Source organism: Pleurodeles waltl, chromosome 11 (assembly GCF_031143425.1).
Source record: "Pleurodeles waltl isolate 20211129_DDA chromosome 11, aPleWal1.hap1.20221129, whole genome shotgun sequence".
Taxonomy (NCBI): domain Eukaryota; kingdom Metazoa; phylum Chordata; class Amphibia; order Caudata; family Salamandridae; genus Pleurodeles; species Pleurodeles waltl.
This window is the reverse complement of record NC_090450.1, coordinates 806,504,512-806,520,297: the sequence shown is the minus strand read 5'-3', so window position 1 is coordinate 806,520,297 and position 15,786 is coordinate 806,504,512. Positions and strand designations below refer to the sequence as shown.

General features: G+C 48.8%; 1 protein-coding gene across 1 annotated transcript in view; it reads left to right on the top strand.

The window, feature by feature from the left end:
• Window positions 1-15,786, top strand: part of AP1B1 (adaptor related protein complex 1 subunit beta 1) — a 335,180-nt gene that overhangs the window by 261,229 nt on the left and 58,165 nt on the right. Inside the window, exon 18 of the mRNA XM_069214578.1 lies at window positions 3,380-3,464. Within this exon, the coding sequence (XP_069070679.1) occupies window positions 3,380-3,464 (85 nt within the window). The remainder of the gene's footprint in view (window positions 1-3,379; window positions 3,465-15,786) is intronic.

Below are 15,786 nucleotides of genomic sequence, written 5' to 3'. Positions count from 1 at the left end.
AAGCAAAGCGCTCTCTGAGCCCAACCCGCCAAAATGTCAGGGTTAGTTGCTTCTCCTGACTCCTTGGCTTGAAAAGCCAGCTCTACAATCTTTGTCAGTGGGCCAGAAACGTCTAACAGTTTGTCCTGACACCCACGCCAGGCGCAATCTATGCCTTTCTTTGGATCCTTGGCGGATATTTTAAGAAAAGTGACTAAGGTAGGATCCATTTCGGGGGTCTCTGTCACCTTGGAAGGGAAATCCGGCCTGGGGCATTCAGACCGCAGTCTGGAGCGAACCTGCTTATCAAAACTATGCCTGATGTGGGATTCCACATAATCCGCTACCTCAGGACGTGGCAACCACAGCGAAGACCGGGGATGGACAATGTCTTCCGGCTCAAAGGTCAAGACTCTAGGAGCAGGAGCTTCCTGATGATGAGTCTTCTTTTTGCGTTTACGAGGGGGGGTCATCCCCCTGTTCAGATGAATGATCAGAAGAAGAAGAAGCCGGGTCACTCGCAGCTTTCTTTTGTGTCGCTTTATTGTAATCATGCTCCCTGGCCAGATTGCTGATAAGGCTCTGAAAGTCCGCTGAATGCGGGTTATGACTCTGCTTAGTGGCTTGGGTACTAGCAGATAGCGAGAGTTCCATAATAGACTGCACGCCTGAAGGGGCCACCCAGCCCTGTTCTGCAAAACCCAGAAGGTGATGCTTAATGGGTTTGATAGCCTGTGCTAAGGCTTGGTTAACTGTATGACGCACCCAGCGTCCAGGGCATATACTGAGTCCTGTTCAAAAGAACCAGCAGGTTCATCTAAATAATATACATCATCAGCCTGGTCTTCATAACCAGCCATGCTGTAACACAGCAGAGGGACTCCATGGGAGCAGAAATAAATATATATGCAGGGCAGAACAATAATTACTTTTTAAGGTGTGGAGGGAGCTGCCCTTGAATCAGAAAGACGATATAATCACAGGCCCAGCCTGAATACCAATTTATTGCAACCCCAGTGTACAAGCACCGGGGTGTAAATGGGGAGAGAAAAAGCACCTAATCCGGCAAAAGAGACGAAATAACACAAGTCTCCACTCGTAAAAACAAAGCGCTATGATTTACGAGCGTGTTAAATTTAGAACTCCACGAGTTCAGAAGGCAGCCACACGCGATCGCAGATGGAAATCAATAAAGACGCTCGGCAACGCGAGCGCTAAAAATAGAAAACTAAACTGAAGCCAGATATGCAAAAGAGGACTGCGTGGAGACGCACGCGTCCTCACTCCCCTGCTCCCACTCCACTTAACACAGTAAGCGAGCCGATCGGTCGCCCCAGGGAGGGAAAACCACTCCGAATATGTAAAACACACACAGTGAAAAACGCTGCACAGCAAAACGATTAATCTAAATAGAATGCACTTAACTGGCTGCGAAGCAGCAAAGAAAGAGGAGTTGTTCGGTGTGAGGCAACACTTTATAGACGTCCTCCTCTATGGTTGTCACTTGATAAATAGAGACATTGAGAAATTTAGTTTTTTGTTTTGATCATTTTTGATTGGCTGCTGTTAAATAAAGAGCATAGAAAGAGAAGCATAATCTGAGCCTCCGGTCCTGACATAGAATTTGCAATACCTGCTGATGTTTCTGAACCTACTTTCCATTAGTGCTGTGAATTTAATCATACATTTTGAACTCATACACATTTTTTCATCTGTCGTCAGCGTATTCAGATACATTATTTCTGCTAAAACATTGCCACCTGTCCGCTTTTCACCGGGAAATGGAGTTCCAACATTTTACAAAAACTTTGTATACATGTTTGTACATCTTGGTCTCCAAATGTCTTATTTCAAACATGTTGCCTAGAAGTGATGAAGATGTCTAAAGTGATGGAAAAATGGCAGCATAAGGAACTTCCAAATATGATGAAAAATTATGGGTTCATGCCAAATGTGTTCAGATTTTGCTGATAAATGCATTTTCCTGATAAGTTGCTTTTCTGAAATTTCTTTTTACTTTTTTCTTGTGATGCAGTGGGTACTGCAAAATATGTTTTCTATAAGTTACATAGGATACATGTGTCACGCTTGAGCACTGACTCCTGATTCAATTTATTTTTATCCCTGTCTGATGAGTTTGGGTGTTATTCTGGATTTTATACCTGTTTGAAGTGGTCAGTCGATATGTGGTTGGTGGCCTGGTGTAGGGAAAGGAGGAACGGTCCATTCAAAAGTCCTCTCAGTGGATTCTTTCAAGAAAGTGAGAACTAATTTGACAGCTAATACAACTGATATATTTAAATAACTGTGTTTATGCGAGACGTACATAGCCACGGGGCAGAAAAGTTCTTCCCAACAAAAAATAAAGAAATGCCAATTAACAGAGTGAAAATATTCTAACAACATTGATGAGTGATAGCGTAGTAAAGTAGGAAGCAGAAGCTGTCAGCGCAGAGTTGAGTTTTCAAAACTTTTACACCTTCTGATCTCTCTTGGTATTGAAACAAGATCCATTTGCAAATCACAAGTTGTAAATAAGGTGGCTTGAATATCTAAGGCAGAGACCTTATATGTTATTTGATTCCGGGTCACCTGAGACAGCCAGCAGTGTTCTTTGAGTATTTCTATCATCTGATCGGATTGTAACGCATCAGAGACAAGCTAATCTGCAGCATTGACAGTGATCGGTATGGAACCGGATTGTATAAGGAATGGTTTGTCCAGACTTCAAGGTTTTCCAGAACCCAAATGTGCTTCTGCCAGAAGTCTTTCTTGTGAAGTTGGGCACTGAACATATACTGGTGTGTTGCAGTGTCATGTGAAGCTAGCTTGAAACCCTGATGTCTCCATATGTTGGTTGAAAATCAGGAGAGATAAAACTGTTCTCTGTAAGAGAAAATAAAATATTGGTAGGTATTTTGTTTCTTTTCATGGCATTTTAGCAGTTTGCCAAGTTTAAGGTGGTTTTATTTTGGTTGGTTGCTACCCTGCTGAATTTCCACTTTCTATGAATTCTCTTCATTTGTTAGTTTCTCCTTTTGGTTGACACTCATTTACCTGGGTACTTTACTTCTCATTACTTTATCTCTGTATTTGTCATGCTTCTTGATCACCTACATCTTTTATGTTGTTTTGCCTACTCCCATTGCTTGTTTATCCTTTCTGTTTGTGGTTGCTTGACCTTTCCCTTTACTTTTTTTTTTGGAGGTACACCGTTCTTTTTTTTTTTTTTTTTTTCCTGCCCAATGTCTTCTAAAAACGTTACGTCTCCTACCCCTTTAACTCTCCTTTTTCCTTCTCTTATCAATCGGTGTCTTTTCTTAACTTTCCATATTTCTGATTGTCTCCTTCCCACCCCAATCCTTGACTGTTTTCCCACCCACTCCCTTTCATTAAACAGGTGGCAGTGAAGAATAACATTGATGTCTTCTACTTCAGTACACCATACCCGCTTAACATCCTGTTTGTGGAAGATGGAAAGATGGGTAAGTTGTGTGATGAGCATTGTTTGCAGGATGCGTTGTCGATCACATTCTGTGTAATCGCTTCACATCTATCATTGGGTTTGAATTATTCCAAATTGTTTTTCTGTGAGATTCAAGTTTCAATTTTGTGTATGTGATACATGACACATGATCACATCTCTTGAAAACTACAATGCCCAGGACTCCACCTGAGAATTTTTTGTCCACCATCATGTTTGGATCTGTTTGTTAGCAGATCAAGGCAGAAGATTGGCAATATAGGCTTCAAAAGGAAATATTTATGGCATCAAGGAGACTGGAGAGCATATTGACGCCACATGCAAACTTTTCAACCAGTTCGATCAGGTCGTAGAGGGATGACTAGGAGTGGAGGGTCAAACATGCATATCTGATAGAGACTCCTAGTTGCAGATTCCTTATCTTAGAATGCCCCCCAGGCGTCAGACTGGATCCAGCGATTTTTCTTCGGGCAGTACCCTTACACGCCCTCAGGTGGAGTTGGCGACTTCTTGTGAGTTGTTGGAGTTGTGTTTGCCAAGATGATATCGCAGTTTTATATAGGCTCCACCCCAGCGTGCTGACATCAGTTCTTTCCTTTCTGCGCCTGCCTGTGCACAGATCAGGGTAGAGCTACCCTCAGTTGTTTTTTGGCTGACTTTGACCGCTTTGTCGAGTTCTTTGACACTTTTTGGTGGTTCGAGGATTTCATGTAAGACCGGTTTCAAGCCTTGGGACTCCTGTCACTGCATGATGTTGGTGATGGATCCACACCTTACATGTTTGTGGTGCCTGGATCGTGACCATGACCCAAAGTGGTTCTCCTAGTGCCAAGCCATGAACCTGAAAGCTTTGAGGGAGTGGGCCCTAAAGCTCATGGCGACCCGGCACTCAACTCTGCGTTGCTTCCATTGTGAATCGAGAGAAAAGTCACAAGACCACTCGCAGGGCCACCACCACTCTTCTTCGTCCCAGTCGAAGTCCTAAGAACATTCAGGTCACAAGAAGAAAAAGAAGTTGAAGAAAAACGTTCTTCGACTTCACCCTGTCTCTCAGACGATGTGACGCTGTAAGAGCATTGCCACTCTAGGCCTCCGTCTGCGGAATCTGTTTCTGGATTGACTCCGCACCTCCTGAGTTTCCGGGAGCCGGAGCAACCAGTGTCCAACCCAAAGAATTCTATTAGGCCATGCACCTCATTTTTGGGCAGACCGAACACCCTGTGAAGCTTTTGGGCTCAGTGTAGTCAGAGGGGGGGCCCCCTTGGGTTCCACGCTGGTGGCTTTGGCCCTGGCTCTGGAGGGCCACTTGGGATCCGTTGTTGGATCCATGCCGATGCCTGTTGTTCCAATGTGACTTTCCTTGGTGCTGGCAAAGACGTTGACGCTTCTGACATCTTTTGGGCCCACATCGACATCGAACCTATATTTCTACTCGACTCTGACCCAGAGGTGGACCAACGTTGCTTGACGCCAGTTCCGTCTTCAACAGGGCAGACATTCCCCAGTTTAGACCCTGCACTTATTCTTATGGGTATGGGTACAGGGAAAATGTGGACGGGTCACTGGACCCTTTGGAATTCCAGCAGGAAGAGCCTGAAATGGACGGGGCACAGGAATTGGGCAAAGCTAGTGGTCTGTAAAACTCTCCTATGATGGCATGCTTTGTCCCCCTACCGTGGCTATGGAGAAGGGAATGTCATGTTCTGTGGTGGTGAGAAGAGTGGCTGAGGTCTTCGGCCTTGAGCTACCTTCTGTGGCAGTCAGGGCTAACGTCCTGACTGAGGTGCCTCTGCCTGGGGCTTCCACCTTGGAACCACTTTTACCTTTTAATGAACCCCTGTAAGGAAATGCCTCCTTGGCATTGTTACCCCCTGACTTTTTGCCTTTGCTGATGTTAAGTTATGATTTGAAAGTGTGCTGGGACCCTGCTAACCAGGCCCCAGCACCAGTGTTCTTTCCCTAAAACTGTACTTTTGTCTCCACAATTGGCACAACCCTGGCACCCAGGTAAGTCCCTTGTAACTGGTACCCCTGGTACCAAGGGCCCTGATGCCAGGGAAGGTCTCTTAGGGCTGCAGCATGTCTTATGCCACCCTAGGGACCGCTGACTCAGCACATGCACACTGCCTCTCAGCTTGTGTGTGCTGGTGGGGAGAAAATGACTAAGTCGATATGGCACTCCCCTCAGGGTGCCATGCCAACCTCACACTGCCTGTGGCATAGGTAAGTCACCCCTCTAGCAGGCCTTACAGCCCTAAGGCAGGGTGCACTATACCACAGGTGAGGGCATATGTGCATGAGCACTATGCCCCTACAGTGTCTAAGCAAAACCTTAGACATTGTAAGTGCAGGGTAGCCATAAGAGTATATGTTCTGGGATTTTGTCAAACACGAACTCCACAGTTCCATAATGGCTACACTGAAAACTGGGAAGTTTGGTATCAAACTTCTCAGCACAATAAATGCACACTGATGCCAGTGTACAATTTATTGTAAAATACACCCAGAGGGCATCTTAGAGATGCCCCCTGAAAACATACCCGACTTCCAGTGTAGGCTGACCAGTTTCTGCCAGCCTGCCGCACACCAGACATGTTGCTGGCCACATGGGGAGAGTGCCTTTGTCACTCTGTGGCCAGGAACAAAGCTTGTACTGGGTGGAGGTGCTGCTCACCTCCCCCTGCAGGAACTGTAACACCTGGCTGTGATCCTCAAAAGCTCACCCCTTTTGTTACTGCGCCCCAGGGCATCCCAGCTAGTGGAGATGCCCACCCCTCCGGCCACTGCCCCCACTTTTGGCGGCAAGGCTGGAGGAGATAATGAGAAAAACCAGTGAGGACAGCCTCTAAGGTGTCCTGAGCTGAGGTGACCCCTGCCTTGAGAAATCCTCCATCTTGAGTTTGGAGGATTCCTCCAATAGGATTAGGGATGTGCCCCCCCCTCCCCACAGGGAGGAGGCACAAAGAGGGTGTAGCCACCCTCAAGGACAGTAGCCATTGGCTTCTGCCCTCCCAGACCTAAACACACCCCTAAATTCAGTATTTAGGGGCACCCCAGAACCTAGGAAACTAGATTCCTGCAACCTTAACAAGAAGGACTGCTGACCTGAAGCCCTGCAGAGAAGACGGAGACGACAACTGCTTTGGCCCCAGCCCTACCGGCCTGTCTCCCAACTTCAAAGAAAACTGCAACAGCGACGCATCCAACAGGGACCAGCGACCTCTGAAGCCTCAGAGGACTGACCTGCACCCAAGGACCAAGAAACTCCTGTGAACAGCGGCTCTGTTCAAAATCCTGCAACTTCTTTGCAACAAAGAAGCCACTTTAAAGACTTCACGTTTCCCGCCGGAAAGCGTGAGACTTTCCACTCTGCACCCTGATGCCCCCGGCTCAACCTGCAGAAAACAAACACCTCCGGGAGGACTCCCCGGCAACTGCGAGCCCGTGAGTAACCAGAGACAACCCCCCCTGAGCCCCCACAGCGACGCCTGCAGAGAGAATCCAGAGGCTCCCCCTGGCCGCGACTGCCTGTAACAAGGGACCCGACGCCTGGAACCAACACTGCACCTGCAGCCCCCAGGACCTGAAGGAACCGAACCCCACTGCAGGAGTGACCCCCAGGTGACCCTCTACCTAGCCCAGGTGGTGGCTACACCGAGGAGCCCCCCCTGTGACTGCCTGCATCATTGAAGTGACCCCCGGGTCCCTCTATTACTTTCTATCTAAAACCCGATGCCTGTTTGCACACTGCACCCGGCTGCCCCAGTGCCGTTGAGGGTGTACTTTCTGTGCCTTCTTGTGTTCTCCCCCCCCCCCCCCCCCCCCCCCCCCCCCTGGTCTGCCCCCTGAGGACGCGGATACTTACCTGCTGGCAGACTGGAACCGGGGCACCCCCATTCTCCATTGAAGCCTATGTGTTTTGGGCACCTCTTTGACCTCTGCACCTGACCGGCCCGGAGCTGCTGGTGTGGTAACTTTGGGGTTGCCTTGAACCCCCAACGGTGGGCTACCCTGGCCCCAACTTTGAGACTTGTAAGTGTCTTACTTACCTGCAAACCTAACCTTTACTTACCTCCCCAGGAACTGTTGATTTTTCCACTGTGTCCACTTTGAAAATAGCTTATTGCCATTTTTACAAAGACTGTATATGATATTTATTTTATTCAAAGTTCCTAAAGTATCTAAGTGAAGTACCTTACATTTAAAGTATTACTTGTAAATCTTGAACCTGTGGTTCTTAAAATAAAGTAAGAAAATATATTTTTCAGTATAAAAACCTATTGGCCTGGAGTAAGTCTGAGTGTGTGTTCCTCATTTATTGCCTGTGTGTGTACAACAAATGCTTAACACTACCCTCTGATAAGCCTACTGCTCGACCACACTACCACAAAATAGAGCATTAGAATTATCTTTTTTTGCCACTTTCTTACCTCTAAGGGGAACCCTTGGACTCTGTGCACACTATTTCTTACTTTGAAATAGTATATACAGAGCCAACTTCCTACAACCCTTCACTGATGTCCCACTGAGTACCTGGTCCAGACCCAGCTCAGGGGCTCTTGTGAACAGAATAATTGCCCGCCACCATCGGCCTGCGCCAAACGACCCTAAATTCCTAACCCAACACCCTACGCTTGAGAGTCTTGTCATCCAGGCTTCTTCTTCATCGGGCGCATGTCCATCCACACCCCTGGATAGGGAACCAAAGAGACTGGATCAACTTGGGAAGAACATATTCTCTTCCTCCATTCTGGCATTGCGGTCTGTGAACACTGCATGCTTTTTGGGCCACTATTCCCATACCATATGGGATACGGTTGGGCAGGTGCTTCTGCAGGTCCCAGAGGAGGCCCGAACTGTTCTCTCCCAAGCTGTTGCTGACTGGAGTGATGCAGCCAGGTTCGCCATACGTTGTGGGTTGGACACGACCGACGCACTGGGCAGATCGGTTGTGTCGATGGTGGCCTTACTGCACCACGCCTAGTTGAGGACGTCTGACTTTTTGGGGGAAGTCCAACAATCACTTAAGGACATACCCTTTGATGGCACCCGTCTCTTCGGAAACAAAGCGGATGCAGCACTCAAGTGCTTTAAGGATTTCCAGGCTACATCTCGGTCCCTTGGCCTTGCAGCTGCTCCTCGCCTCCCGACAGTCTGCTTTTCATCCCTTTTGTGGCTACGGAAGGGACACCCAGTCGCATCCATTCCCCTCCAATCACCGAGCCGCACATGGTTCACAGCGTCTGCGTGGCAGCGGGATCCCACGTGCTCGTGGATCAAAGGACCAGTGGTCCATCTAATCCACCACCGCCCGCGCTGCAGCCTCCAAACATTCCTAGTCCGTTGCTCCATCCTGGATCAGTTGGAGGCAGGATCCGCCATTACCTGCCCGACTGGAAAGCCATCACACCAGACAGACGGGTTTTCCAAATAGTCTAAAGGGGCTACTCCCACCCTTTTAGGACTACCCTTCCGGCCATGCCACCGTCTTACGATTGTCTACTGGAGGATCACTTGGCACTTTTCCCTGAGTAAGTTGCGGCTCTCGTGTCCAAGAGAGCCATAGAGAGGGTCCCTGTGCCAGAAGTAGCTAGTGGTTGCTGTTCCCACTACTTCCTGGTGCCCAAAAAGGACAAGGGTCTTCGCCCTATCTGACACCTCCGGGCCCTCAATCTCTTTCTCAAAAAGAAGTTCAGAATGCTCGCTCTAGCTCAGGTCCTATCTGCCTGAACCCTGTAGACGGAATGGTAGAGCTGGACTTTCAGGGCACCTATTTCTGCATTCCCGTTCTGCCTACCCACTGACGTTACTTGGGATTTGTGGTAGGTCACAAGCACTTTCTGTTTACCTTGCTCCCCTTCAGCCTTTCCAGCGCTGTAGGAATCTGGCTCTGTATATACTATACCAAAGTAAGGTATAGTGTGCACAGAGTCCAGTGGATCCCCAGATGCTAACGTAGATAATACTAATGCTCTCTTTTGTGGTAGTGTGGTCGAGCAGTTAGGCTTATCAGAGGGCAGTGCTAGGCATTTGTTGTATACGCATTGTCAAGAAATTAGGCAAACATTCAATGACTAACACTAGGCCAATGTTTAATGTGCCAAAAAATATACCTTTTTACTTTATTTCTAGAACCAAAAGGATCTTTCTTGCAGGTAAGTACAGTTTCAAGAATGTATCACTTTCAAATATCTAATTCACTTTGTTTAGAATTCACAGATAAACCAGTTTACAGGTAAGTAATACTTTTCAGTTTCAAAAGTGGACACTGCAGTTTCTCATAGAAAGCAGGGCAATCCTAAGGAAGGAAAAGTAACATCACAATTTACAGGTGAGTACTCGACTTACAATCCTAGTCTTCGGGGGTTAAGGTGTCCACAGGGAAAAGTTTAGAAAGACACAAAGGATGCACCACCAGCAACATGGGGCGGGCCGGATGCAAAGGTCAGAGTTGGTGTTGGGTGCCCAATAGAACCTATGGAGACGTGGGGCGCTCAGAAAGAAAAAGTTTGCAGGTAAATACCTGTGACTTCAGGGCACAAACCTCGGGGGTTTAGATCAGCACCGGGGGGGGTCCACAGATAAGTACCAAATACAAAACCTCAGCTGCACAGGGGTAACCGGGTGCAGTGTGCAAACACAGTATCGGGCACCCAATACTTTTCAGTGAGGGATCCTCAGGGGGTCACAAAGATGCTGCAGGCGTTGTCCAGGAAGTCAACTGAAGAAAAACAACTGCTGGAGCGGTAAGTGTGGAGCCCAGTGGACGTTGCTGGACTGTCGGTTGGGCTCCCCAAGGCCAGGAGGCTGCGGGTGCAGGGGTACCTCTCTGCGTCAGGAAATCGTCACTGGAGCTGGTCGCGGTCATGGGGGTCCTCTGGATTTCGGCTGCAGACGTTGTCGTGTTGGTCAGGAGAGGTCAACCCAGCGTGGACTCTCAGAATCGCCTCAGGCTCAGGACCTTTTCTGGACCAGTGGGCCATCTGGACACTGGCCATGGGCGTAGGGTGCAGAGTGGGCAGGACACGCGGATCCGGGGCGCTCTGAAGTCCTTCATGGTGGTTTCTTTGTGGACAGGGACGCTGTCCGCTGGAGATCTTAGTCCCTGGATAGGCAGGTAGGTCTCTGGGGATTTGCAGAGGATGCTGGTCCTGCAGGATAAGTCATCTTGTAGCAGAAGTCTTGAAGCTGCAGATAGGCTGGTTGGGCTGGGGACAAGTCAGTTGTCGTCTGAAGGCATCACTGCTGGTGCGGCTCTTCAGTCTTTCTTCTTGTTAGGTCGCCAGGAATCTGAAGAGCAAGGTGTAGGGGTGTCCCTAAATAATAGATTTAAGGGCGTTACAGGGGTCCGAGGGCAGTAGCCAATGGCGACTGCCCTTGAGAGTGGCTACACCCTTCCTGTGCCCATTCTCTTTGTGGAGGGGGGTACATTCCTAACCTTATTGGCTAATATCCTCCAAAGCAAGATGGAGGATTCAGCCAGGAGGTGTTCACCTCAGCTCGGGGCACCCTACGGGTGGTCCTAGCTGGGGTGGACACACCTTCTGGTGTTTCCTAATTTTCCCACCGGACCTGCCACCAAAAGTGGGGCTTGGTCTAGGGGGGAGGGCGAGCATCGTCCACTAGCTGGATTACCCTGGGGCAGTGTAACACAAGGCAGGAGCCTTTGAGGCTCACCGCCAAGTGTTTCAGTTCCTGCAGGGGTGAGGTGTGAACCACCTCCACCCAAAGCATGCTTTTTTCCTGACCCCAGAGAGCACAGAGGGTCTCACCCCATGGGGTCAGAAACTTGTCTGTTATTGTCAAGCTGGCACAGACCGGTCATCCTTACACTAAAGGGTTGGGTGAAATACAGGGGACATTTCTAAGATGTCCTCTGTGTGCATTTTTCAATAAATCCAACACTGCATTAGTGTTGGTTTATTGAGCAGATAAGTTTGATACCAAGCTTCCCAGTCTTCAGTGAAGCCATCATGGAGCTGTGGAGTTCGTAATGACAAACTCCCAGCCCATGTACTTAATATGGCCACACTGCACTTGTAATGTCTAAGAATGAACTTAGACACTGTAGGGGCATATTGCTCATGCAGCTGTGCCCTCACCTGTGGTATAGTGCACCCTGCCTTAGGGCTGTACATTCTGCTAGAGGGGTGACTTATCTGTGCCACAGTCAGTGTTCTGTGGACATGGCACTCTGAGAGGGATGCCGTGTCGACTTTACCTTTTCTTCTCCCACTAACACACACAAGCTGCAATGGCAGTGTACATGTTTTTGGTGAGGAGTCCCTTAGGGTGGCATAATACATGCTGCAGCCCTTAGGGACCCTCCCTGGCCACAGGGCCCTTGGTACCACTGGTACCTTTTACAAGGGACTTAGCTGTGTACTGGGGGTGCCAATTGTGAAAGCAATAGTACAGTTTAGTGAAAGAACACTGGTGCTGGGGCCTGGTTAGCAGGATCCCATCACACACACAGTAAAGTTAGCATCAGATATCAGGCAAAAAGTGGGGGTAACCATGCAAAAAGGGACACTTTCCTACACGCGCCCCTCGGATGTTCATGAAAGTGATGGCCGTGGTCACAGCTTATCTGCGTAGGCTAGAGGTTTTAGTCTTCCCCACCTCGAATACAGGCTGTTGAAGGCAAGCTCACCCCAGGCTGTTGTCTCCTATCTCCAGACTACGGCAAATCTCCTGCATTTGCTGGGGTTCACTTTAAACATGCTGACGTCACACCTGACTCCCTCTCAGATGCTCTTTTTTTATCAGAGCTGTTCTGGACACAGTGCAGTGTCGGGCCTATCCTCCCGAAAAACGAGTCCTGGATAGGCTATGATACCTATGTTTCGGCCTCTATCCTGGGTTTTGGTGAGAATGACTCTTGAGACTGCTGGGCCTCATGGCTTCCTGCTGGTGACACATGCCAGGTGGTACATGCGGGCTCTGCCATAGGACCTGAAGTTCCAGTGGGCACAGCATCAAGGGAATCTCTCTGATGTGGTCCAGATATTGGAGTGAATGCGCAAGATCTGCAGTGGTGGCTTTCGAATTGAGATTGGGTCAGAGGCAGATCCCTCTCCCATCCCCAACCAGATCCCGCAGCAGTGACAGATGTCACTCCTGGGATGGTGCGACCACATGGGGGAGACTGAGATCAGAGGTGTCTGGTCTCTGGCAGAGTCCGGGCTCCACATCAACGTTCTGGAGCTCAGGGCCATCAGGCTTGCATTGAAAGCATTCCTTCCCTCTCTGCAAGGGAAAGTAGTGCAGGTGTTCACGGACAACACCATAGCCATGTGGTACTGCAACAAGCAGGGCTGAGCGGGGTCATGAACCCTTTGTCAAGAGACTCTGCGCCTCTCGACATGGCTTTAACGTCATGGCATATTACTGGTGGTTAACATCTGGCGGGCTCGCTAAATGCCAGAGCAGACGAACTCAGCCAGCGATGCATGGTTGATCAAGAATAGCGTCACCATCCAGAGGTGGCGCAAGGTCTCTTTTAGCACTGGAGAGAGCCTTGGTTAGATCTGTTTGCTTCTGCAGAGAACGCGCAGTCAGCTGTTTTGCGCATTGGAGTTTCCAAGGCGGCACTCACTAGGCAACGCTTTTTGTCTCGATTGGAACTCCGGCCTCCTTTACGCCTTCCAGCCAATACAACTTCTGCCCATAGTTATGAAGAAGATCAAGAATGACCAGGCCCAAGTAATCCCAGTTGCTCCGGACTGGGCACAAAGGGGATAGTATCCTGAGCATCTGAGAATGTCCATCAATCTTCCTATCAGCCTGTCCCTTCGAGAGGATCTTCTGTCGTGGAAGCAGGGGACAGTTTTCCACCCGAACCTGTCCAAACTCCACCTCCTTGCGTGGAGATTGAGCGGTAGCAGTTGACAGCTTTCGACCTTCCACCCGAAGTCTGCAATGTTACCTTCGCAGCCACGCATCCTTTCACCAAAACGGTATATGCCTGTTGTTGGAACAAATTTGTGGCATGGTGCACCAACAAATCTGTTGATCCCCTTTCTGCACCTCGTCTGTGGTGCTTACTATTCATCATCTCTCTTGCCTAGCAAGGGCTCTGCTTTGGGCACCCTTAAAGGCTACCTGTCTGCCACCTCGGACTGCCAGATCAACCATCATTGTTCAAATCTTCCATCATTGGGAGGTTTCTTAAGGGACTCACTCACATGTTCCCTCCTACCCCTTTCATGAGGCCGCTGTGGGATTTGAACCTGGTGCTTGGATACCTTATGTGTGCTCCTTTTAAGCCACTACATAATTGTCCCTTACGACTCCTCCCACTGAAAACTGCTTTCCTTATTTCCATCACCTCTGCTCGCAGAATGAGTGAGCTCCAAGCCCTTTCTTCGAAGCTACTATTTCTATCTGTCCATACTGACAAAGTGGTGCTTCATACCAGGGCTTCTTTCCTCCCCAAGTGGTCACACCCTTTCATGTAGGCCAATCTGTCACTTGGTCACCTTTTTTCACACCCCCTACATTCTTCTCATGAAGAGGAGAGACTCCACCATATGGATCTAAAAAGAGTGTTGGCGCTCCCTACCTCAACTGTACAAAATATTTCTGGGTGGACGATGAGTTCTTTGTAGGTTATGTGGGTGCGAAGAAAGGACAGGCAGTGCAAAAGTGGACCATCTCTTAATGGGTTGTCCCAATGGGTGCATCAAGATGTGCTACGCATTGGCAAAGAAGCAACTCCCTGAGGGTTTGCGTGCTCATTCCATCAGAACAACTGCTGCAACCACAGCTATGGCACATGGAGTTCTGGTCCTGGACATCTGCCAGGCAGCAACGTGGGCGTCTGCGCACATTCACAAAGCATTACTTCCTGGACATTCAGGTCTGCAGAGACTGCTGCCTCGGCCATTCGGTCCTGCAGGACCTTTTAATCTGATCTTGGTTCACAGACCACTGCAGAGGATGGTAATGTTTGGGTATCTATTCTTAAGTAAGGAATTTGCAACTAGAAGTCTCTATCAGATGAACAAGTTACTTACCTTCGCTAACAAAATATCTGGTAGAGACATATTCTACTTACAGATTCCTTACCGACCCACCCATTCTCTCTGCTTTGCAAACTGATTTCTAGGTACAGGGACTCTTTTTAGGACCCTAGTACAGATGCACCAATATTAGTGTTTTTCATGACTATGTGCTACTGGCGTGGAAAGTCATGTAGAGAAACTGATTTCAGCACGCCGGGGTGGCCCCTGAATACTACTGCAACATCATCAAGGTGAACACGACGTCAACAACGCACACGGAGTCGACCAATGCCACCTAACGGCACACAATTATGTAATGTAATTAACATGGATTAGTAGAGCTTGAAAATAGTCACCTGTGTGGGTATCCAGGCGCTGATTAGGTGCAGGTTCTGCAAGTAAGATCAGTTGAAGAGGAATGTTTTCAGTTTCTCCCAGTAATCCATAAGTGACACAGCTGTCCTGATGTGCTGGGGAAGGTTGTTTCAGGATTTGAGTGCCAGGTAAGAGTCTCAGGCTGATCCTCATTCAGTCTGCATTGTCTGCCTGCCAGAGTCCCACTGTCCTAACATCTTTCCTCACTGCCAGAAACTGTCCAGGTGTATCCTCAAGGACAGGGAGAAGTTCAGGCTTTATGGACTCCAGGAGAGAGGATCATCCACAATAGGCTTTGGGGAACACATTTTCCTCCAAGGAGTCCTCCTCTCATCCAAAAGAACCTCACAGACTAAGATCTCGAAAACACCCAAAAATGAGAACCTGGTTGTAGGAAAGGGCTCTCTTTCTTGGCATGGTTACCCCCATTTTCTGCGTGTTGTCAGTATGTTTGACTGTGTGTACTGGGTTCCTGCTAACCAAGACCCCAGTAATAGTTTTGCTTTCTCCTCTAATTTTTACCTTTGTCTTCCCGCAATTGGCATACTGGTCCCTCCATGTAAAACACTAGTATATGGTACCTAAATACCCAGGGCATTCGGCTCCAGGGGATCCCTATGGGCTGCAGCAGTTATTCTGCCACCCGCAGGGAGCCCATGCAAAGGGTTCAGCAGGCCTGCCATTGCAGTCTGCGTGAACCGGGTACACTCACCCGGCTTCAACACAGGTCGCTGCACCAGGTCACTAAGTCACCCATATGGTAGGCCCTTTCAGCCCGTAGGGCAGGATGCAAGTACCTGTGTGTGAGGGCACCCTTGCACTAGCAGAGGTGCCCCTACAAACTCCAGCACCATTGTACTGGACTTCGTGAGTGCAGGGATGCCATTTTATAAATGTACTGGACATGGGTCACTACCTATGTCCAGCTACATAATGGTAACT